At 32.2% G+C, this 23,328-nt stretch overlaps 4 protein-coding genes across 4 annotated transcripts; 3 read left to right on the top strand and 1 right to left on the bottom strand.

Moving 5' to 3' along the window:
* Positions 1 to 962: 962 nt before the first annotated feature.
* On the bottom strand, positions 963 to 2,996 carry LOC123220376 (cytochrome b5-like). Its single transcript, XM_044642579.1, has 3 exons — positions 2,797 to 2,996; positions 1,499 to 1,565; positions 963 to 1,388 (listed from the first exon to the last, which is right to left on the bottom strand). The coding sequence occupies exons 1-3, from the start codon at positions 2,944 to 2,946 to the stop codon at positions 1,144 to 1,146; spliced, it is 462 nt and encodes a 153-aa protein (XP_044498514.1). The 5' UTR covers positions 2,947 to 2,996; the 3' UTR covers positions 963 to 1,143.
* A 2,855-nt stretch (positions 2,997 to 5,851) lies between these two features.
* On the top strand, positions 5,852 to 11,357 carry LOC123220913 (26S proteasome non-ATPase regulatory subunit 1 homolog A). Its single transcript, XM_044643515.1, has 13 exons — positions 5,852 to 6,165; positions 6,399 to 6,468; positions 6,561 to 6,666; positions 6,846 to 6,957; positions 7,031 to 7,199; positions 7,632 to 8,092; positions 8,205 to 8,340; positions 8,446 to 8,694; positions 8,790 to 9,010; positions 9,095 to 9,353; positions 9,645 to 9,877; positions 9,951 to 10,449; positions 10,558 to 11,357. Exons 1-13 carry the CDS (start codon positions 6,020 to 6,022, stop codon positions 10,879 to 10,881), a joined length of 2,985 nt encoding a protein of 994 aa, XP_044499450.1. The 5' UTR covers positions 5,852 to 6,019; the 3' UTR covers positions 10,882 to 11,357.
* Positions 11,358 to 15,541: 4,184 nt separating this feature from the next.
* On the top strand, positions 15,542 to 17,756 carry LOC123221795 (transcription factor FAMA). The gene is made up of 5 exons (XM_044644710.1): positions 15,542 to 15,660; positions 15,868 to 15,945; positions 16,056 to 16,664; positions 16,940 to 17,350; positions 17,435 to 17,756. The coding sequence occupies exons 2-5, from the start codon at positions 15,919 to 15,921 to the stop codon at positions 17,528 to 17,530; spliced, it is 1,143 nt and encodes a 380-aa protein (XP_044500645.1). The 5' UTR covers positions 15,542 to 15,660; positions 15,868 to 15,918; the 3' UTR covers positions 17,531 to 17,756.
* Positions 17,757 to 19,933: 2,177 nt separating this feature from the next.
* On the top strand, positions 19,934 to 22,130 carry LOC123220348 (60S ribosomal protein L13a-4-like). The gene is made up of 4 exons (XM_044642543.1): positions 19,934 to 20,308; positions 20,813 to 20,929; positions 21,033 to 21,120; positions 21,869 to 22,130. Exons 1-4 carry the CDS (start codon positions 20,037 to 20,039, stop codon positions 22,010 to 22,012), a joined length of 621 nt encoding a protein of 206 aa, XP_044498478.1. The 5' UTR covers positions 19,934 to 20,036; the 3' UTR covers positions 22,013 to 22,130.
* The last annotated feature ends 1,198 nt before the right edge of the window (positions 22,131 to 23,328 follow it).

Below are 23,328 nucleotides of genomic sequence, written 5' to 3'. Positions count from 1 at the left end.
ATGATTAGGCATAAAATCTTAAAACTTTATTTATTTTGAACAACACTTCTGGGTCCATCCAATGATACATTCTGGTGTTTTTTTTGAATATTGTGTTTGTGGATGATGATTATGTATTTATGGCAGTCAAGGCATTGTTTTTATTTTTTTAATTTTATCAATGGAGATAAGATAATATTGTACATTAAATCTTGAAGCTTTTGTATTGCCAAAGACACCAAAGTTGTTATTTTTATTTGATTCTTTTGTTAAGTGGTCCACTTCTTACAATCAACACAAGGTCTTTAAAAGGGACTTCTCTCCTCTGCAGTGGCAGAAATGTACAGTACAAAGAAGCTATTTCAATTTCATCATCTCAAATATTTCCAGATTAAAAACATGGACGGTGATGTGAGTGAATAGCAAGACAGAAGAATCTGATCAAGACAAATTCATTAAGATGATCCAACATCGTATATGTAAAGTCTCTATATTTTCATTTAGGGTCTTCAGATTTAAGTCTAGGTGAGCCTAAAAATGTGAATATGATTTTGAGGTTTAATGAACCTGACAAAATCAAAATAAATGTGGTAAATTAAGTAAAACGAAGGATGAACAAGGTTCAAACATGACACTTTAAAGGATAGAGAGACATGTGCCTGAGGACATGAAGGTTCCAGTTGGCCAACTTGTTTGATGGGGAGGGAGAGGGGCTCTTTCCTGGGGCTGTGACACTCAGAAATAACACCATTCATATTGGCTTTTAAGTTACAGAGCAGCCATGAATGGATTGCCAGCCACTTTCAATGACATTTAGTTAAATTTGTCAACAGAATTTCACTGTTAGCTTAGTGTTACTTTCAGCATTGTTACTGGAACATTGTATTCACGGCCATGACGGCTGAGTTTTTCAGCATTGCCAGTCACATGAGATTCTCAGATCGGATGATATATATTATAATTATATTAAAAGAAGGGAAAGGTAAGTTGTAAATTATATCCATTTTTGGCAACAAATCAGCAGAAGCACAACTACTAGCAGGACCACTGAACTACCATCCCAAGATGCAAACAACATCAATACAACACAGAGAGAAAAACAACGCAGTCTTATAATAAGACACCAATTGTCTGGTACCAGAAGCATAATTGAGAAACTTAATTTTATTTTGTATAGATGCGGATGCCAACAGCCAAAGCCAAGATTGCAATGGGAACTAGAAACTGGAGAAGCTTAACAATGAACTCTGATGTCTTGTCCTGATTGTATTGAGGCTGCTTTGGAGGTGTATAAGTCTTCTTTGTTGGTATGGTCGATGCATCTATCTCTCCGACATAGAACTCAGCCATCGATTCTTTGGCGCTAGAGCTATGACCCACATCCTCAAAGTCATCAGTGGCATCTTTTCCTGGAAACATGCAGATTCACACTTCATAAGGTTGCAGTTTCTATATATGACGAAATTATAGAAATATAACTATGTAGAGTCACTTGAAGCAAACACTAGTGAGGATATACCTGTTGCCGACAACAATACTTCATCGCCACCAGGATGGTCTTCCAAGAACTTGGTCACATCATACACCTGTTTCAAACATTCATTACAGCAAAGATGAAATATATTACAACAAAGATGTATGGCCCTTCAGTTTCTTACACACTTCACCATTTTACTTTTTCCTTTTTCATAGAAAAGCCATATTAGCATTGACATCTATTTTGGTATTATGCTCCTGTATATTAGATAAGCCCCACATTGAAATTTAATTAACTAAAAAGTAAAACCAGAAAAATGTTATATCCAAGAGGGTTTCAATACAATGGCACAAGTTTGGGAGAACACAATTTGACAACCTACAAAGGACTGACTGTCATCCAAAGCTTCATACTGCTAGTTGTGGCAGTAATTTCTGATGTATAATTCTTATTTATGTTTTTTTTTTTGGTTAGAATCTTGCCTAGGAAGAATGCATATATACTATATATCTATTTACTTAATTGCACTGAAAATGGGGTATAACAAATTACATGAAGATGTTGCATAGAAAGAAGAAAACTATGTTTACCCACTTTGGATATATAAATGGGTACACACTTGTTTGAATTAAACATAAAATAACACTCAATCATATGATGACATATTATGTGTGTATTTATTTGTGTATTAAAAAATGAGTATGCATCGTACTGTTCGCATAGAAAACAGATGAAAGATGGGGAACCTTTACTTTAATTGGTTATGAATTTTAGACTACCATGAAAATCAATATCAAAATTATAACCAAACCAGTAAAATAGCAGTATCTTTACACAACTCAATTTAAATCAAAAGTAGCACAACAAAACAACTCATCAATGCCATTTTAAGAGTGAATATAAAATTTTATTTGTGTTCTTGCTTAATCACATGCGGCAATGAGAAAATGCAAAATCTCATTCAGAAACTTTGCTTGAAATTCTGAAATTCATTAGAAACTTCAATGGAGGGTAGCTTTTTGACATGTTTTGCTCACATAATACTAGAAAATTTGCAATTTAAGTTATTCAAATCAATAAAGAGATCAAGAAGGGGTTGCACTGCAAATTAATTGAACCAGAAGTACCCAAAGCAATTGAAGATCACAACACTGGTACAGAGCCAATCAGATCAGGGATAATTTAATTATCTTAAACATAATGCAAGTGAATGTGTAAATGTTAAAAGTAATAATGTTCATACATTTTATATATATATGTCAGTTAATCACAAAAGGAAAAGAAGTTAAATTGAGCCATATTCTAAAAGATCAAAGTGAAGAAAGGAGAATAAAGAAGACCTTGCCATTGATGATGAGCCAACAATCTTTGGGGGTGTTGTGTTGAGAGACTTGGGACAAAGTAAACAGCTTTTCCGCAGCAACCATTTTGGCAATGTTGGAAGGAAAGTTAAGGAAGAGAAGAGAAATAAAGGTGGGTGGGTGAGGCATATAAATGAAAGAGAAACAACGGGGCTGGCTGACCAACCTAAACAGGAGGCGCATTGTAAATGGCGGGCAGAAGAAGAATGAAGGAAGGAGTTTGGTAGTTGGTAGTTGGTAGTTGAACTTGTTGATTTCCTATTTTGAGTCTTCAGTTCATATATTCAAACCTTCAATTTATTTTTTTAAGAAAAATAATTAATAATAATTTTATCTAATCAAAGTATTTTCTTATAACATTAAAATTAATAAAACTAATTAAATATTAATTTTTTTTTAAAAATAATATAAATTTAAATTTCTATTATGTTTATAAAATATTTTCTTACAAATTAATAATATTGTTGAAGATTTTGTTACCATAACAAAGGAATAATAAATTAAGGCCAAACGACTATTTCCCACCCAAGGTTTAGCGTTTTCTCAAATATCCCCCCTTTAACTATGGAAACACCAAACACCCACCCATGACCGGTTAGATTTAACAAAACCCTAACGGTGGTAAGGGTAAAATCGTCATTTTTGCTATAATATTAAAAATAAACTAAAATAGAATATAATTGTGTCCCCCTAAACTTTAAAAACTAAAATTTTCCTCCAGCCTAAGTTTTAAAAAACCGCAGTTTCACCCTAGGGTTTGGTTTTGAAATCTCCGGCGACCTCTCCAACTCCGTTGTCGACGACATCTCCCTCTCGAAGCAACCTCTCCTTCCGACGATCTCTTTCCTCCCATTTGGAGGTCTGATCGGCGTCCGGAGACGTCGTGGGAGATGAAGAACTTCGTCGGGAAGACGAAGTTCTTCGTCTTCCCAGAAGACGCGGAGCCGTCGTCTTCGTCTGGGAAGACGAAGTTCTTCGTCTCCCACGACGTCTCTGGGCGTTGATCGGACCTCCAAATGGGAGGAAAGAGATCGTCGGAAGGAGAGGTTGCTTTAGGAGGGAGATGTCGTCGGCAACAGAGCCGGAGAAGTCACCGGAGATTTCAAAACCAAACCCTAGGGTGAAACTACGGTTTTTTAAAACTTAGACTGAGAAAAAATGTTAGTTTTTAAAGTTTAGGGGGGCAAAAAGAGATAGAATTTTTAGGCGTTAGGGTTCTGTTAAATCTAACCGGCCATGAGTGGGTGTTTGGTGTTTCCATAGTTAAAAGGAGGACATTTGAGAATACGCTAAACCTTGGGTGGGAAATAGTCGTTTGGCCAATAAATTAAACTAAACTCTAATCATTCATATAAACCAACATCATCATCAAACTTGCAAAGTTTCAAAAGGGTCATTTTCAGACTCCAGCTCATATTTCAAGATGGTAATTTTAAAATTAAAGAATAAAATTTATTATACCTAAATATTTATACGAAAATTAATTTAAATTCCTATTTATACAATAGTTGTTTATTTATTATTATGATTATTTTTTTTAATGTTATTTTTTAGGTTTAATGTGTAATCCAACCTTTAGAATGATAGTAAAAAGAACTGATATGATATTTTCCTTTATAGAAAAATATTAAAGGTTAACTTATACTTTACCTATACAAAGGGTTAACAATAGAGATAACAACAGAGAGGAGCCGGAAAAGGATTTTAATCTCTATAGAGATATTAATCCTCGTTTTTGTTACGGAAATGACAAAAATTCTCTATCATTTCCCTCCCAAAGAAAAATTCTCTTCTTATCTCCTTTCCATCCTTGTAAGAAAAAAATCATCTTCTAATATCCACAGAAAAATCTCTTATCTATACCTTCTAAACATAATATAAATATATTAAATTATAAAATTAAGTAAAATTAAAATCAATCTACTATTTCAAATGTCACAAATATCATATATTAATCATTTTTAATATACACAATAAAAACTTAAATAAATTTTAAAGATATAAATAATTTAAAATTATAAAATATATTAGTATTTTAAATAGATATATTAATATAAAAAGATCTAGGGTAGGGAAGTGGGAAGAGGACACATTTTGAATTGAAATTATTATTTTTAGTTAAAAATATTGTACATATGCAGGAGGTAAGTTGATATTTTCTAATATTTGTACCAACACGAAAAATGTTGAAAATCTATGGATGAAGAGAAAAGTTTTTATACAGTTGTATTTTTAGAATATATTTATTAAATGATTTATTTATAAAATTATATATTACTACTATAAAATGAATCAACATGTTGTATTTTATTATGATTTTGGTTTAATATAAAGTATAATAAAATGAAATATGATAAAAACAATAAAGAATAATAATAATAATTATTATTGTAAACATAATATTTAAGAATTTAGTTCCATTAGCAAGCAAAAGCCTCCATATTAAATGTAAAGAAAATAATATTCAAATAAATATAATTGTGCACCGTGATTATTATTATCGTAATTTCAAATATGCAAGTAAATTACAAAATAAATCTCGTATAATATCGATAACCAAAATCACACTTTTTGGCCGTGACATTAAATAAGGTGTGATTCAACGGAATCATATCGTAATTATAATGTAAATTGTTTGATCATATTTTTCGTTAGTATGTAATTAGTTAGAAAATTTTATAAATTTGACATAACTTTTTTGTAATGAACAATTAATTAAAGAATTTCATAAATATGATAGAATTTTAAATTCAAAATTTTTTTATAAAAATTTTAATATTTTATTAATTTTTTTTACTCATACGCGCTTTAATTTGATCATATTTGATTATATTACTATCATAAATAAAATAATTAATAGGAATATTTAATTTACTCATTTATGTTAAAATTAGATTTTTACGAAAACAACAGTTTAAAATTTCGAAAGAGGTCGTGCATTAGTGAAGTTTCCAACGAATTCTTGACGTGTTGGGTAAGTTTACGCTATTAAAAATTTCCCAACAAATATTTTATTTTTAATTTAACCCTCTCTCTTCCTTCTACGTCTTTCAGTCTTTTACCACACTTTCTCACGCTTGCTCTGTGCTAGGGTTTTAAATTTCGATTTCCCTTCTTCCAAGTCATCCTTGTTTGTTGCTCGCTTCCTTTGATCGGCGATAATTCATCTCAAATCCAAGGGTTTTCGCTAGGGTTACTCGCTATGGCGGCGACGATGGTGAGCTCGGCCGGTGGCTTACTGGCCATGTTGAACGAGAGTCATCCCTCGTTGAAATTGCACGCGCTTTCTAATCTCAACAGCTTCGTTGACCAGTTCTGGCCCGAGATCTCCACTAGTGTTCCTATAATGTACACCTTTCTCTCTCTCGCGTTCTCTCTTTATGTTTAATGTTCGTTTTCGATCTGTTTGGTTTTTCTGAGGGTGAAATGTGAATATTTTTAAGGTTAATTTTATATTGTGACAATGTTACACTACTTTTTCTCTGGGTATGCATATTGATATAGTTTCTAGCATGGTAGGACGTGTTTTACATTATAAATCAGGCAGCCAATGCTAATATTTTTTTCCTTTTTTCATTCAGAGAAAGTTTATATGAGGATGAAGAGTTTGATCAGCATCAGAGGCAGTTGGCTGCATTGTTGGTGTCTAAGGTTATAACTAATTTTATTCTTGTTGGGTAGAACCAATATAATTTTAACTTCCCTGGTCATTTCTTATTTGCATTCTACTGTTGTTATCACAGGTTTTCTATTACTTGGGCGAACTCAATGATTCCTTGTCATATGCCCTTGGAGCCGGTTCCTTGTTTGATGTTTCAGAGGATTCTGATTATGTTCATACACTTCTAGGTGAGAATAACTATAGACTTTCTGTTGTTTTGATCCCTGTAAAGGAAAGAGTGGGACAGATAGGCGTTTGTTAAGTCAACCAAAATGTTCCTTTGATGATTTATCATGATTTTGCAGTTTCAGCTTTTATTGAAACCATTTTTATTGACATAATGTTTTGATTTGATTCCTATCCTCAGCTAAGGCTATAGATGAATATGCCAGTATCAAGTCAAAGGCAGCTGAATTGAATGAAGAAGGAGCAAATGTGGACCCTAGGTTGGAGGCAATTGTGGAAAGAATGCTGGATAAGTATGTTAATGTTTCCTATTTATCTATTGTCTCTTTGAAGTTCTCCTAGTTGGTTAAACATTCTTTCATGTAGGTGTATTACGGATGGAAAATACCAGCAAGCTATGGGAATTGCAATTGAATGCCGAAGACTGGATAAACTTGAGGAAGCAATTACAAGGAGTGATAATGTACATGGGACTTTGTCGTATTGCATTAATGTCTCTCATTCCTTTGTTAATCGTAGAGAATATCGGCATGAGGTGAGAAATTGTTCAGTGGTTTCAGAGGATGTACTCTTGCCTATTATTTATGATATATCATAGGAGATAATTTATTTCTTGAATTATGATGTATTAGGAATTGTTTAGTAATTATTCATGTCTTTTCACTACCACATTCACACTTATGAGTTCATGTTTGTGTCATCCTCTTAATTTCAATTTATTCATGTTATGCTGTGAACATTTCCTAATGTCTTAATTTTTGCATCCTTGTTGGTATGATTCTAGTAGTGGGTTCCTTGGTGTGTTGCAATTCATTCAATTGAATCATATGTTCTATTGATTGCCAAAAGGTATATTGCTTTACTGAATTTGAGTCTGAACTGAATTTTCCAAGAAGAGTTATTTACAGATGAAACTTTTGGCTGTATTTTCTGGAATGTTCTAAAAAATGCCTTGGTTCTTCTGCAGGTGCTTCGTCTTCTTGTTAAAGTATACCAAATGCTGCCTTCTCCAGATTACTTGAGTATCTGTCAGTGTCTCATGTTCTTGGATGAACCTGAAGGTGTTGTGAGCATATTGGAAAAGCTTCTTCATTCTGAAAATAAGGATGATGCTTTATTGGCATTTCAAATAGCCTTTGACCTTGTAGAAAATGAACACCAAGCTTTTCTCTTGAATGTGAGAGATCACCTTCCTGTACCTAAATCTCTACCTTCAGAGTCCAGTCAATCAGCTCCTGCTCAAAATGAAAGTACTGCTGCTGCAGAGGACGTTCAAATGACAGATGGAACTTCTGCTTCTAATGCAAATGTGCAGGAAACAGATCCTAAAGAAGTGATTTATGCAGAGAGACTGAACAAAATCAGGGGAATTTTGTCTGGAGAGACATCAATACAATTGACTCTGCAATTCTTATACAGTCATAACAAGTGAGCCCATTTGTTCCTTCACTATTGTGGATTTCCATTGGAAATATTTTTGTAGAGTTTGTATGCATAATAATGTTAGAGGGAATTTCATTACGGTTGTATTTGTTTTTAGGTCGGATCTTTTGATTCTAAAGACAATAAAGCAGTCAGTTGAGATGAGAAATAGTGTATGTCACAGTGCGACAATTTATGCAAATGCTATTATGCATGCTGGAACAACTGTGGATACTTTTCTCAGGGAGAATTTGGTACAATAATTATTTAACTATTGTTGTTTTGCCTTTGTTCATGCCAGTGATGTGCCCACATTTATTCATAATAAATTCATGTTACTGATTCATGTCAATTGTCAGGACTGGTTGAGTAGAGCCACTAACTGGGCTAAGTTTAGTGCAACTGCGGGGTTAGGTGTTATTCACAGAGGCCATCTGCAGCAGGGAAGGTCACTCATGGCACCTTACTTGCCCCCGGGTGGGGCTGGTGGTGGTGGCAGTCCATACTCAGAAGGTGGTGCTCTTTATGCCTTGGGTCTCATTCATGCGAACCATGGTGAGGGCATTAAACAATTCCTTCGTGATAGCCTGCGCAGCACTAGTGTGGAGGTACTAAATTTTCTGTTCTATGGCATCTAATTTTTCTTTTCAGCCTGCAAGGCCACTGTCTTTAAAAGAATCACAAAATTGGAAACCATTTTCAGGTTATTCAACATGGTGCCTGCTTAGGTCTTGGCTTGGCAGCTCTAGGAACTGCTGATGAAGATATTTATGATGATATAAAAAATGTGCTTTATACTGACAGTGCTGTTGCCGGTGAAGCTGCTGGCATCAGTATGGGTCTTCTTATGGTTGGAACTGCCAGTGAGAAGGCAGGCGAGATGCTTGCTTATGCACATGAGACACAGCATGAGAAGATCATTAGGTAACTGATGTTTGCAATATCAGCATTGGCTGAAGCTTAACTTAGCTATGGTGTCCACTCATTGCTCATCTGATCATACTACAGGGGGTTAGCTTTGGGCATTGCCCTTACAGTGTATGGAAGGGAAGAAGAGGCAGACACGTTAATTGAACAGATGACTCGAGACCAAGATCCCATACTGCGATATGGAGGTATGTATGCATTGGCATTGGCCTACAGTGGAACGGCTAACAACAAGGCCATTCGCCAGCTGCTACACTTTGCGGTGTCAGATGTGAGTGATGATGTTAGGAGGACTGCTGTTCTAGCACTTGGGTTTGTCTTGTACTCTGAGCCAGAGCAGGTTTGTATTTTCTTATCTTTTGTTTTGAACCTTTTTCTAGGGAACTGTTTGTCTGTTTGATTTTGTTATTGTCAATGGAATTAGATAATATAAGTTCTTGTGTTGATATTAACAAAACACAGATTCGTGTATATTTTGTATTTATGTGTTTGTGTATTATAATACTTTATCTTTTTGTTTGTGCCCTGGCTTTTTTCTTCTATACATGTGTGGTTGTGGATTGGTGATAAGTCGTTGGAGCAATCACGGTAAACTAAATTTTTGTATCTCATTGAATTTGTCAAACCGCAGACTCCTCGAATTGTCTCTCTGCTATCTGAGTCTTACAATCCACATGTCCGATATGGTGCGGCTCTTGCTGTGGGCATTTCCTGTGCTGGTACTGGCCTGACTGAGGCTATATCTTTGCTAGAGCCTCTGACATCAGATGTGGTTGACTTTGTTCGTCAAGGTGCCCTCATTGCTATGGCAATGGTCATGGTCCAGATTAATGAAGCCAGTGATTCTCGTGTTGGAACCTTTAGGTAAGTATCATGGTTTGCACTTGTATTGCACGTTTTTATAAGTTCATATTGCTCATATATTACTTTTTCTTAGGCGACAATTGGAAAAAATAATTCTTGATAAGCATGAAGATACCATGAGCAAGATGGGAGCAATCTTGGCCTCTGGAATTCTTGATGCTGGTGGAAGGAATGTAACCATTAAATTACTTTCCAAGACAAAACATGATAAAATTACTGCAGTTGTCGGTCTTGCTGTTTTCAGCCAATTTTGGTATTGGTATCCCCTTATATATTTCATTAGTTTGTCGTTCTCACCAACAGCTCTTATTGGACTGAACTACGACTTGAAAGTTCCCAAGTTTGAATTCTTATCACATGCCAAACCTTCCTTGTTTGAGTATCCAAAACCAACTACTGTACCTACCACTACATCAGCTGTAAAACTTCCCACTGCTGTTCTGTCAACATCAGCAAAGGCCAAAGCTAGGGCAAAGAAGGAAGCAGAGCAGAAAGAGAAAGCCAATAATGAAAAGACTGATGCGGCTGGAAAAGGAAAATCATCTAGTGAAAAAGAAGGGGAATCTATGCAGGTACAGTTTTGGGATTTTCTGCATTATTAGTTTTCAGTAAATTTAATTTATTTGAATAAAGAAATTACGGCAATATTTCTTGACAATATTGTTACTGGATCTTGGTAGGTTGATACGCCACAGGAGAAGAAAGCAGAGCCTGAGCCATCTTTTGAACTTTTGACCAACCCAGCAAGGGTGGTTCCTGCTCAGGAGAAGTTCATCAAATTTCTTGAAGACAGCAGATATTTGCCAGTTAAGTCAGCACCTTCAGGGTTTGTTCTCCTGAGGGACTTGCGTCCTACTGAACCTGAGGTGCTGTCTCTGACAGATGCACCTTCATCCACACAATCAACTGCTGGTGCCTCAGCTACAGGACAACAAGGTTCTGCTTCTGCCATGGCTGTTGACGAAGAACCTCAACCGCCGGCACCTTTTGAGTACACCTCATGATGTGGCCATTTCGGGTAATGTATGTGATTCTCATTGTTTCTAGTGGAGAATTTGTGATAACCTGTGTGATGGAAAGAATGAGCTGGGCGCTATTTGTGGAGGAAAGAGTCAAATTGGTGGAAGCAACGACTAGCATAATGCAACCAACAACAATCACATTGCTTTGGGCTCGATGAGGAGCTGAGGTTGAGTTTGCAGGCGTTTTACTGCAAACTGTTTATTTTTTCTTAGCTTGATAGAAATGTTTGAAGTGAAGTTGATAGGGAAAGGAAGAAGAAATCTGTATCACGATGATGTATGTTGAAAAAGTTCTTCCTCGGTTGGAATTGCTTTTGTTTTTACCATAATCTTTCTATCTTAGGAAACTTCTTCCCTGTAATTGACTGAACGGGGCCAATGTTATATTGGTGTGTTTTTGTCGTTAGTTTTCTGCCCTTAAAAGACAAAAAGGACCTAATGAGGAATCATTTTTCGTATGGATTAGAATGATGAATTCAGATTTGCAGGGTTGGCGCCAATTAAAGTAATATGGTGGTTTCACTGATGTTATTTTATTAGGTTACAAGGCTTGCATTGGATTTGTGTTGATTCATGATGGGATAATAACAGAAGGGAAATGTTATTTAGACATTATCATGAATGTGATAAAAATAAATATTTTCAAATTTAAAGGATTGTATTTGTAGGGCTTCGAGTACTCTTGCCCTCTCCTTGATATTAGACTACTTCGATGGTTTCATGTCTCTGAAAACGCATCAAAATGTCATTGTCATAGAGCTCATTAAAACAAAAATTACGGTATTTTGATACATTGAAGATCGTGTCTTTTTTATATATATAATATAATATCAATAAAATTATGTATATCTATTTTTGTTACATAATTTATATACATAGATGAAATGTTATTATGTGATTGAATGTTTCTTTATCATATAATGACACATATTTTAAAATCATCTAATTATACAATGGCACATTACTGTGTATATAATTATGTACCAAAAATAAGTACACATAATATTGCTCCTATAATATACACCAAAATTAGTTTTTTTTTTTTTTTTTATCTTTTAGGATTCTAAATAAACTCATTTTGATAATTTTTTTTTTACAGGAAATTTTATCCAAGTTAGACATCTATTTTAGAATTGAATCAATTATATTAAACAGATAAAATATTAAATTTATTGATTAATTCTATAATCTTTGAATTAAATAATTCGAGAGTCTCATCTAAACCTTTATTAATGAAATCATATTATCATCACCCTGATCATCCATACATAGCCTAAAATTTACTTATTTTAAATGGTTAAATTTACATTTTAAGCCTTTTTAAAATGAGAATAGTGGGTGTTGAGGATGTGAAACTAAAATTAGCTTATACATTTTCATTTCGAGAAATTATATTAAATGCATCAGGGTAAATTTGAAAAGAAATATATATATATATATATATATATATATATATATATATATATATATATATATATTAAAGTTTCTTACAATGTAGCAAAATGACATTATAAACTATTTTTATGGATAAAAATATCCTTCTTCACTTACTCTTAAATCTTTAACCAAAACCCATTGTTCACTCTTAAACCCAACATCAAAACTCATTTTTAAATCCTTAAAAACCCATCCAGCCCATTCTCAACAACTACAATCACTTCCATATCTAAGGATATATATATATATATATATATATATATATATATATATATATATATATATATATATATATATATATATCTAAATAAGTGGTTAATGTTGGTTGTTTGGGTTAACTTTATGAGGTTGAAGATGATGAAAAATATCTAATATAATCTTATTAAAGGTATAGCCATTTTCACAAAGGGTCATTTTGATACTATTTAATAGGGAATATTGGATATTTGATTGAACTTGTAAAAGTGTTTGTAATTTTTGATCTTAGACATTGGTAGGACCTACAAGTTACAAATACTCCAAGTAAGTCCTATTGGATACTTGATATTATAGGAGAGATATTTTATGAGAGAATATTAAAATATCTCTCTATGAAAATTACGCTTATCCTTATAATTTTATCAAATTTTAATACCCTTATTGAATAGTATTAAATATTTTTTGTCATCTTTATCAAAGTGGTTGGATACAACCCTTATCTTCAAGTAGTCTAATGTTTTGTAAAACAGAATCAAAATTTTTCGGTTTTCAACATTGCTAATAGAAGAAATTAACCCAAAAAATCAATATTAACCACTCATTTTCATAAACATTCTAATTAACATGTTTACGAAACACAAACTTGAATTAAGATCTGGTTGATAGCTTTGGTTTTCAAATTTTTCAATGAAGGAAAGAGGTAGTCTAACTTTGGAGAAGATGGGTGAATGGTTAAGGATTTATTATATAGGAGGACATTTTGCTTTTCAAATTTGTATAAAATACCTTTTGCTACTTTGTGAGAGAGTTTAAAAAAGTGACATGTTTCATTTTTCAACTCCATCCCTGAAATAGTTCCATTTGATATAATTTCTCTTATATTTCTTTTTTTCTTTTTATGGTTAATTTCTCTTCTATTTCATTAACCCCATTTATAATTTTTTTTTAAACTACCTAAAGATATCATTAACATAAAATTTTGCTGCAAACTTATGACCATTGATTCATAATTATCCAATAATTTAAAAATTGCTTGGTTGGCTTTACAAAATAACTAACCCTAAACCCTCTGTCATATTTATAAAATTTTAATTTTTCTATATAGTAATTATAAGTCTAATTATTATATCCTAAAAATTAAAAAAATTAACAACTGTAAAAATAAAAAAAAATGTGAGAAAACTTAAAAAAAAAAAAGTTAAAATTGTTACAAAATTTAAAAACTTAGCTAAAGTAGAAGAAATTTTAAAATTTCAAGAACTTAAAAAAAATAAAAAATAAAAATAAATCGGGGGGTTGGCCTGATTTGGTCAAAGTTGGTGCTATCAATAACGTGACTTATGTTTTATTCAAAAATGGTTTTGAATTTCAAAGTTTAATAACACTTGAATTCAAAACTATCTTTGAATATGATTCATTTAAGGGATTGCCACGGCTCTTATTTATTTATTTTTTTATTTCTAAAAAAAGTTTTTAATTTTATATTAGCAAATAAACTGAGTTAAAACTGAGATTAATTAATTTGATGACTAATAAATAAACAATATACTATGTACCCATTTTGAGTATACAAATATATGTTATCATATGACTAAGTGTTATTTTATTCTTAATTCAAAATTATTCAATTACGACATTATATATATAAGTGCACATAATTTATATACCTAAAATAGATATACATAAATTTATCGATAATAAATAGAGTACCGAAGATGGTGAAATTGCCATCTTTGTTTCCATAATATAAATTAAATAGGTGAGAACGTGAGCTTAAGTTCACTTGTATCATGTGAATGTTGACCCTTTATTATTATTATTTTTCAACTTACCAATAAATTTAATCCTCATTTTTATATTTATTTCACTCTTAGATTTGTGCTTCAATAATTATCGACTTAATCTTTTATAGTGAAGTTATAATTCACTATCCGAAAGTCCAAAAATGTTTGAGTAACATTATGTGTATATATTTTTTATATATATTTTAAATATATAGATGATATGTTATTATATAATATGATATTACATTATCTTTAATTCAAAATTATCTAATCATATAATGATATATCATATATGTATTTAAATTATATACTAAAAATATATTCATATAGTTTTATTAAAACTCTTTATAAATGATAAATTAATTTGGAAAGTAATATCTATTTTTTGGTAATGGGAAACTATTTTCTCTCTTATTTTTTGATTTTTTTTTTCCACGTTTGTACGCATTATGTTTATAACAATTTTTCCACACAAGAGAGTGAAGAGAAAAGAGCCCTAGATCACTTTTCAAGGCCTTGGCCACAAATATATAAACATACTTTCAATTAAATTTTGAACATCCATCATCACCCTAGTGTTTTTGAAACAATAAAATTATGTATACTTATTTTAAATATATAAATAAATATATATTTACATGTCATTATGTGATTAAATGTTTTTGAATTAAAAATAAAATAATACTCAATCACGTGATTACACATAAATATGTATTCATTTATGTATTTAAAGTGGGTATGTATAGTATTGTTCTTTTTTAAATATACATATAGTCGAAATAACACATTGCAATTGTTTGTAATATCCAAAAGTATATTAATTAATTTCAAACATATTTTTTAAATTCATACATATAAATACATGGTATTGGTACTTTATTTAATGATCGATTCATAAAATATAACCATATGTTTCTCTATAGTTTGAAAGTTGGAGATAAAGATGGAATCTGGCAGCTTGAAAGAGTTGATTAGGATCATGAAAAGAAGTGGTAAAGTAAAAGAGCGTTGTGGCTCACCTGTGACACACATTAATATGAGGACGTGAATGGATCAATATGGTGAAACCGTGAGGCTCTCATAAAATATTAATCGTCCGCCAGGCTCCTCCTCCCCCTCCTCCTCTCTCTTTTCAAGTCAAAGCTCCAATAGCCCCATCATATATATATATATATATATATATATATATGTCAGACATATAGAACTTTCTCCTTCATATCATCAACTCTCCCTGGTGGTACCCCGTGCTTAATTGCTTCATTCTGCTCTTCAAATTTCACTACCCCATTTCATATTTTAAACTCTTTGTCTTTTTCTGCATTTGTCTTTTTATCATCTAAAGGTTTGTTGCCAAATCTCTCTGTCCGTGGTTATTAATGTTTTAACGTTGATTTTCTAATGTGTAGCTTCTGAAACCCTAGCTGTTAATGGTGAATTGTTCTTATTAATTATTACTTTTTTTCTATCTTAACCCACAAATCCAAAACACTTGCTTCTGAACACAAGCATTTACTAGCTGTGATAGGTTAATTTTTGACAAATGTTTCAGGTGGAGATTTTTTCCTTGCCATGAATTGAGCTCACTCAGTGTTTATATATAATGATGGAGAAAGAAGAAAACTACTCGGTACAGCAGTTGAATTTGTTTCATAGTTTTTCGTGATTACTATCTTGAATTTGTTGACAAATCTAGTCTTTAGTTACCATTTGTTTTGCCCTAAACTTCACTTGTTACAGGCGAGTTTTCCAGCTCTAGATTACTCTCTAGAGCATCATCAAGCTCATCACATGAAGACAGCGCAAATAGGCCAGAGTTCTGGAGATAACAATAATCATGGAATGATTGATTATATGCTCAACAATCCTCAACCACAACAGCTCCAGATTTCTTCAGGGTTTTGCTCTTCGAATTCTTTTGATAAACTGAGCTTCGCAGATGTGATGCAGTTTGCCGATTTTGGCCCGAAGTTGTCCTTAAATCAATCCAAGATTAATCCTGATGAAGAAACCGGGATTGACCCAGTTTACTTTCTTAAGTTTCCTGTGTTGAATGATAGATTGGAGGATCAATCTCTTATGGCTTCAGGTGAAAGTAACGAAGAGAGTAGTTTTAAAGGAATAGATAATAGAGAGGATGAAGAAGCTAGGGTTTCAGAAAATAACAGAAGTAATAATCTTCCAACTGAAGTTAAGAACAAGAGAAAAAGACCAAGAATTATCAAGACAAGTGAAGAAGTTGAGAGCCAAAGAATGACTCATATTGCTGTCGAAAGAAATCGAAGAAAACAAATGAATGAACATCTCAGAGTTATAAGGTCTCTCATGCCTGGCTCATACGTTCAAAGGGTATTTAATTTATATATTTAACATTTATTGTAACATAATAGCAAACTCATTCACAAGATATTACTCATTTTAGATATATAATTCATCATTATTTTGTTATTTCACTTTACAAGCTAATATTGTATTAACTTGTAAACGTTGAACAATTCACATACGTATTTAATATCTCTATAGTATTTTATTATATGTGATTTGCTTAAGATATCACATTTATTATACATTAATTTACATAGTAGAGCTTTTTTATCCAAAGTTAAATCCAAATGAATTTGCAGGGAGATCAAGCTTCAATCATAGGCGGAGTCATTGAGTTTGTGAGAGAATTGGAGCAACTTCTTCAATGCTTGGAGTCACAGAAACGAAGACGACTAATGGGAGATTCATCATCTATGGCAGTTCAACAACAAGCTTCACTGTTTCCTCCTCCTTTACCTTTCCCAAATGATCAAATGAAGATTATGGACTTCGAAACCGGCCTTCGAGAGGAAACGGCCGAGAACAAGTCTTGCTTGGCAGATGTTGAGGTGAAGCTTCTAGGTTTTGACGCCATGATAAAGATCCTCTCCAGGAGAAGGCCCGGTCAGCTCATCAAGACCATAGCTGCACTAGAAGATTTGCAGTTCAATATCCTCCATACCAACATTACCACCATTGAACAAACTGTTCTATATTCTTTTAACGTTAAGGTATTAAACATACAGATAATTTGGCTGTAATCAAAACTTCTCTTTCTTTTTAGTGACTCAGATTTTACCCACAATTTTGTGCAGGTTGCAAGCGGATCAAGGTTTACAGCAGAAGATATAGCAAGTTCGGTCCAACAAATATTCAGTTTCATTCATGCAAATAGTAGCTATGATGCATAAAATCAATGAGGACATGACTTCTTCCGTCTTGTCAACCGTACCCACTTGGATCTTCTCAGTAATGTGGATTTTCTAATCAATATTTCCTACTGGTTATCTATATTTTTGCTGTGGAAATTAGCATATACTTTGACATGAAGTAGTATTATTTACACTCTCATTGGCTCTTTTTGCCAAAATCGCGAATCTAAATAATTTTTGTACGAATCAATTATTTACACTCCAACTCTAATATCCCTCTCTTTTTGTCCTTTGCTGATGTTAAATAAAATATATTTAAGATGTCATTTTAATTAAGTCTGATTGTGATTTAATATAATTTTAATTTATTACATTTTTTTTTTATTTTACAGGATTAAGATTTTATTTCAAATTATATTATAATATTATATATTTTATAATGTTAGTTTTATAATATTAATTCAGTTTATAACTTAATTTATAATTTTATATGGTATCAGAGAAATTAATATTCCATTGTTCCTTTCAATTTTGAAAACTATCACCCTAGTCTTATTTTTTTTAGTTTTGAAAACTAATTTTTTCTCTTACCCTTGCTTTCATCTCTCACACGATTAAACTCTTACTTTTGTCTCTCAAACGCTTGAAGTTCTGCTCTTATCTCTCATATAATTGAACATCTGCTCTCATTTCTCTTTTGTTTGTGGTTTTTTCTCATTTACCAATGATTTTTTCTCTTCCGTTGCCACTGCCACTACCTCTGTTTCCAAGAACCCTCTTTATGGTTTTTTGATTACATTGTATTACTATATATTATACAATGCTTCTTTTATAATATTGATTGAGTTCACAACTCAATTCACAATTCTACTGTTGAGATCATATTTACTCCTTTCAACGGTGTTCTAATTAATATATGCATATAGAATGGAAATTTTGCTGCATATAGGCGGGTTTTTGGCTCTCTCCCTCTTGATAGATGAACGTGAATTTTGGGTGAATATGGTACCTTGCAATCCTTTAATCTGTTTTACTGATGTGGCAGCCATCGTCGTTTCATCAATTTAAATTTGAGCAATATTATACATATTTACTTTGATATATAAATATATATATATACTTATATGTATCATCATATAATTGAGTGTTGTTTTATTGTTAATTTAAAATTATTCAATTATATGATGACACATATTTGTGTACCTAAAATAAATTTACATAATTTTATTATTTAAATTTGGCTCAGCTGAGTAGGAAGGTATCTAATAAAATCTTGTCATTGTCTTTTTTCGTTTTTTGTTTTTAAAAGAAAATGATCAGCACGATTATGTTTTAGGTAAATAAAAGGAAAGAGACAGAAATTTGTCCCCAGAATTTACATTACACTATATACATAGATAATTATATTATATGATGATATAAAAAAATCTAAATAAAATAGATGTAATATGTTATTATATCTTAGAGATAACATATACCCAATTATTTTATTTTTTCACTAAAATTATGTTGTGTCACACAATAACGAACGTAACCTCGAAAACCATTACAAATTAATCATTTTTCCTAAATTTATTTTCTCACAAACCTTAAAACCAATCTAGAATGAACAAAACCTAATATAAAAATGCAAAACCCAATTAGAATTACAACTCGACAGAAGAATCCTAATGTTCTACTTTCAAACATAAACAATGCCCGATCAACACAATAAACGTTTTCATTCTCACAATAAACACAACCAAGTCATGAGTGATGGCTGGAGGTGTGGTGTGATTGTAGAGGTAGTGTTGGTAATATTGGCAATTTTAAGTGGTGTTGGTGGTTAAGTGATGGTTAGGAGCGACGTTTGCACCTATTGGTGAGTGACACAATGATGCAATGGTGTGCAACGTTAGTGGTATAGGTGTGTAGAGTGCAGTCATGTGAAATTACAATGGTTGTATGCCTGCTAGTAAGTTATAAAAGTCGAAACGTTGAGAAGATGATCGAATGATTAGAAGGGACTATAATAGTTGGTGATTGGCATCAAGATTTAAGCGAAAATAGTAGTAGGTGACTTCAAGTTGTGTTTGTTGAGATGAGAATTAAAATGGTTGGGAGGAGGATTACAAGTTGAAATGAAAAGAGTTAATAACTAAAACAATACGTGAATTTTGATGATTGGATGAAGGTGTGAACAATGTTAAATACTCGAAATCAAATTCAAGATAAATTGGGTAGAAACTTGTCCTCACATATTTTGATTCTAATGACTAAATTTTAGAAACTAATCAATTTCGACTTTTATTTTTATAACAAGGTATCCAAACTCAGTCACCTTGTAACCCCAATATAAGAATTAAAGGGCTAAGAATTTCTGATATCCCCAAGGGCCCAGACCTTGATTAGGAAATTATAATTTACTCTAAATCATAGCAGAAAAAATGGCCCAATATTAAACTCCACTGCCCATCAAAACCAGCGCCCCAAAAGCCCTAGTGTCTCTCTTTGTTCTTCATTTTAACCCGCCGTTTCACAACCCAAAAACCCCAAGCTAACAGCAATGGTGTCGGGGTCTGGGATCTGCGCGAAGAGAGTGGTGGTGGACGCACGGCACCACATGCTGGGCCGCCTGGCCTCAGTCCTGGCCAAGGAGCTCTTGAATGGACAGAAAGTTGTGGTTGTTAGATGCGAAGAGATTTGCATCTCCGGTGGGCTCGTTAGGCAGAAGATGAAGTACATGAGGTTCTTGAGGAAGAGAATGAACACTAAGCCGTCTCATGGTCCTATTCACTTCAGGGCTCCGGCTAAGATCCTTTGGCGCACCATTCGGGGGTATGATACTGGCTTCTTTTTTCGTTGATGATTATCGAGTGTTTGTGTAAAGTTTGTTTTTTTATGTTGGTAGTGAAGTGGGTATGTTGGGATTTTTTGAAATGTTGAAATCTTTTCCACCGTGTCAATATTTAGTTTGAGATTTATGGATTTTCATTGTTTGTAATTTGCTACTAAACGGAGCTTTTAGCTGGGCTTTCTGGCTTTTGGGCTTGAATGAGGTGATTTCAATTGTTTGACAAATGGGGCGGCAATGTTTTATGTATGATTTAAGAGTTTTTAATCGATGACATTCTGTGTTATTGAGTTTCAGCTTAATGTTCCATTTCTAATTAGATTAGGTTTCGTTTTCGTTGATAATGAGATACATTTGGTGCTTTTATGTAAGCTTTTGTTTTTTGGCAAATTATTGAAGTCGAACAAGATTTCTTTATCAGATGTATGGGATAATGAATGATTATTGGCTTTATTTATGGTAATTAATGCTGTTTTTTTTGGCTTTAGAATGATTCCTCACAAGACCAAGCGTGGAGCTGCTGCTCTAACCCGATTCAAGGCTTATGAGGGAATTCCACCTCCTTATGATAAGATGAAGAGGATGGTCATCCCTGATGCTCTAAAGTAAGCTTCTGATTTTGTTTTTATCATGAAGTTATGGTTCCAAACCTCCTGAGAATTTGTGCCTGTTGTTGAATGTACTGAATTTGGTTGCTTAAAATGATAGGGTTTTGAGGCTTCAGAAAGGACACAAGTACTGCTTATTAGGCAGACTCTCATCAGAAGTTGGATGGAACCACTATGACACCATTAAGGTGAGACTTGCTATACTACTATTTCACTATTCGAATATGAATGCTGCATGTAGTTTAAATCTTCTGATTAATTGGCCAATATATGCTTTTATCATTTGTGTTCAAGCCTTCACTTGTGTGGTATGTGGTTTGTTTGAAGGTATTACATTTACAAATACTATGCTTATTTGCCAGTTGCTTACATGAATGTTTAGTTTCTTCGTAATTAGGGTACATGACCTGCAAAGCACCAATATCTAGGGTTTTTTTTTTTTTGCATTTATGTAGCCATCTTATTTTATAAATTTAGACGACTGACATATTGAAAGAAAAAATTCATTGAGTTGACATATGTATAAATTGGTCTGATTAAGCAATAATACTACCCTTAATAGTTTCATCCATTCAGTTTAATATTATTGAAAACCTTTTCATGTATATGAATATTGTACACGTGGAAATAGGGAGATGGTGAAATTTTCATATGATCGGCCATAGATGATCAGTCTTTGCATTCTACTTATAGCTATATTGACATGCAGTGTAATATATGTTGGAAGTATTAGTTTTGGTTTCTTGTATCTCTAATCCTATGCTTTCATGTTGAACACTTTTGCTATGGCTCTCACAGCCTATTGTCAATTATATTTGATGATATACCATATACATAGATAAGATCATTTTGCTGTGAAATCTGTGGTAAAGCTGCTGCTATGTTGAATACACTCTCTTTTTGACACTTTATAACTTTATGCTTTGTTCTTTCTAGGAGCTTGAGAGGAAGAGAAAGGAGAGGGCCCAGGTAGCATATGAGAGGAAGAAGCAATTGATCAAACTGAGGGTGAAAGCTGAGAAGGTTGCTGAGGAGAAGCTTGGTCCCCAGTTAGAAATCATTGCTCCAATTAAGTATTGATAATGATTAATGTTTTTGAAATGTCATATTTTAGAATAGTTTGTTGTCCTTATATATTTATTAGTTTGTTAAAGATTAATCTTAAGGATTTTTTATCAATTTATTATTTACCTTTCAATTAGCTACTTGGTAATTGAAATATAATGAGCATAAAAAATGGAGCATTTTATAAGAAAGCAGCAATTACAATGCCACAGAACTGCACATTGCATTCCACTAAAATGACTTGTGTCATTCAAAATTGCTTTACCTCTTGTTCATGAATTCTTACTAATACCTCAGCCACCAACTCAACATCATCATTAATTGTTGAATAAAAATCTCGACCTATTATGAAAATGAAAAATAAACATAAAAAATTAAAAGAATTTAATAAATTTTTACTTTTATTATTGAAGAAGTAAATTTTTTTATTTAATTATCATATATATATATATATATATATATATATAACCTAAGGTGTGCATAATTTGACATAAATCGTAAAATTAGATAAAATCACTTAAAAATTACAATTTGATTTGGTTTGAAAAATAATTTGATTTAGGCAATTTTTAAACCAAATTAATTTATAAACTGTATTTTATTACCAAACATATATATATTTACACATATTTTTTAGTATACAAAATATGTATACAAATAATCTATTTTCATGTGATTAGGTGTTAATTTATTTTTTTATTTAAAATCATTTAATCATATGACGATACATTATTTATATATCTATTTTGTATATTTTAAAAAATATATATATATATATATATATATATATATATATATATATATATATATATATATAATTTTATTGATTTTAATTTATGGTGATAAATGTGCATTATTCATTTACCATTTTTTTTGAGTCAAAAACACATATTTATATATGTTACCAAAATTATTTCATCGGTGACAAGTAAAGACTAACCTAATTATAGCACTTGGTTAAAGATGCTATTTATAACCTTAAAGATAGATTAGGTTCATGCATATATGCTTCAGGTATTTTTCAAAGATGGGGAGTCCTTGCTAGTTAATGAAATGTATGTATGATACTCTTAGTAACCCAGAACGTGAATTTAAAAAAAAAAAAAAAAAAAAAAAAAAAAAGAGAAATCCCATCCGAATCGAATCACTATTTTTGGGACCAAACCAATCACACGAAACCTGAAATTTTGCCCCACCCAAAAGTTGTAGTTTGCAGAAGGGGAGATGAATAAAAATGTACATTTCAAATCCAAGAAAGAAAACCAAATTTTCATTAGTTCACTAGTAGTATTTTTAAGAACTTACTAAGAAAGCTATATTCTCTTCAAGTG

Source organism: Mangifera indica, chromosome 7, assembly GCF_011075055.1.
Source record: "Mangifera indica cultivar Alphonso chromosome 7, CATAS_Mindica_2.1, whole genome shotgun sequence".
NCBI lineage: Eukaryota > Viridiplantae > Streptophyta > Magnoliopsida > Sapindales > Anacardiaceae > Mangifera > Mangifera indica.
The sequence above is the reverse complement of the archived record's forward strand: the minus strand, read 5'-3'. Positions and strand labels throughout refer to the sequence as shown.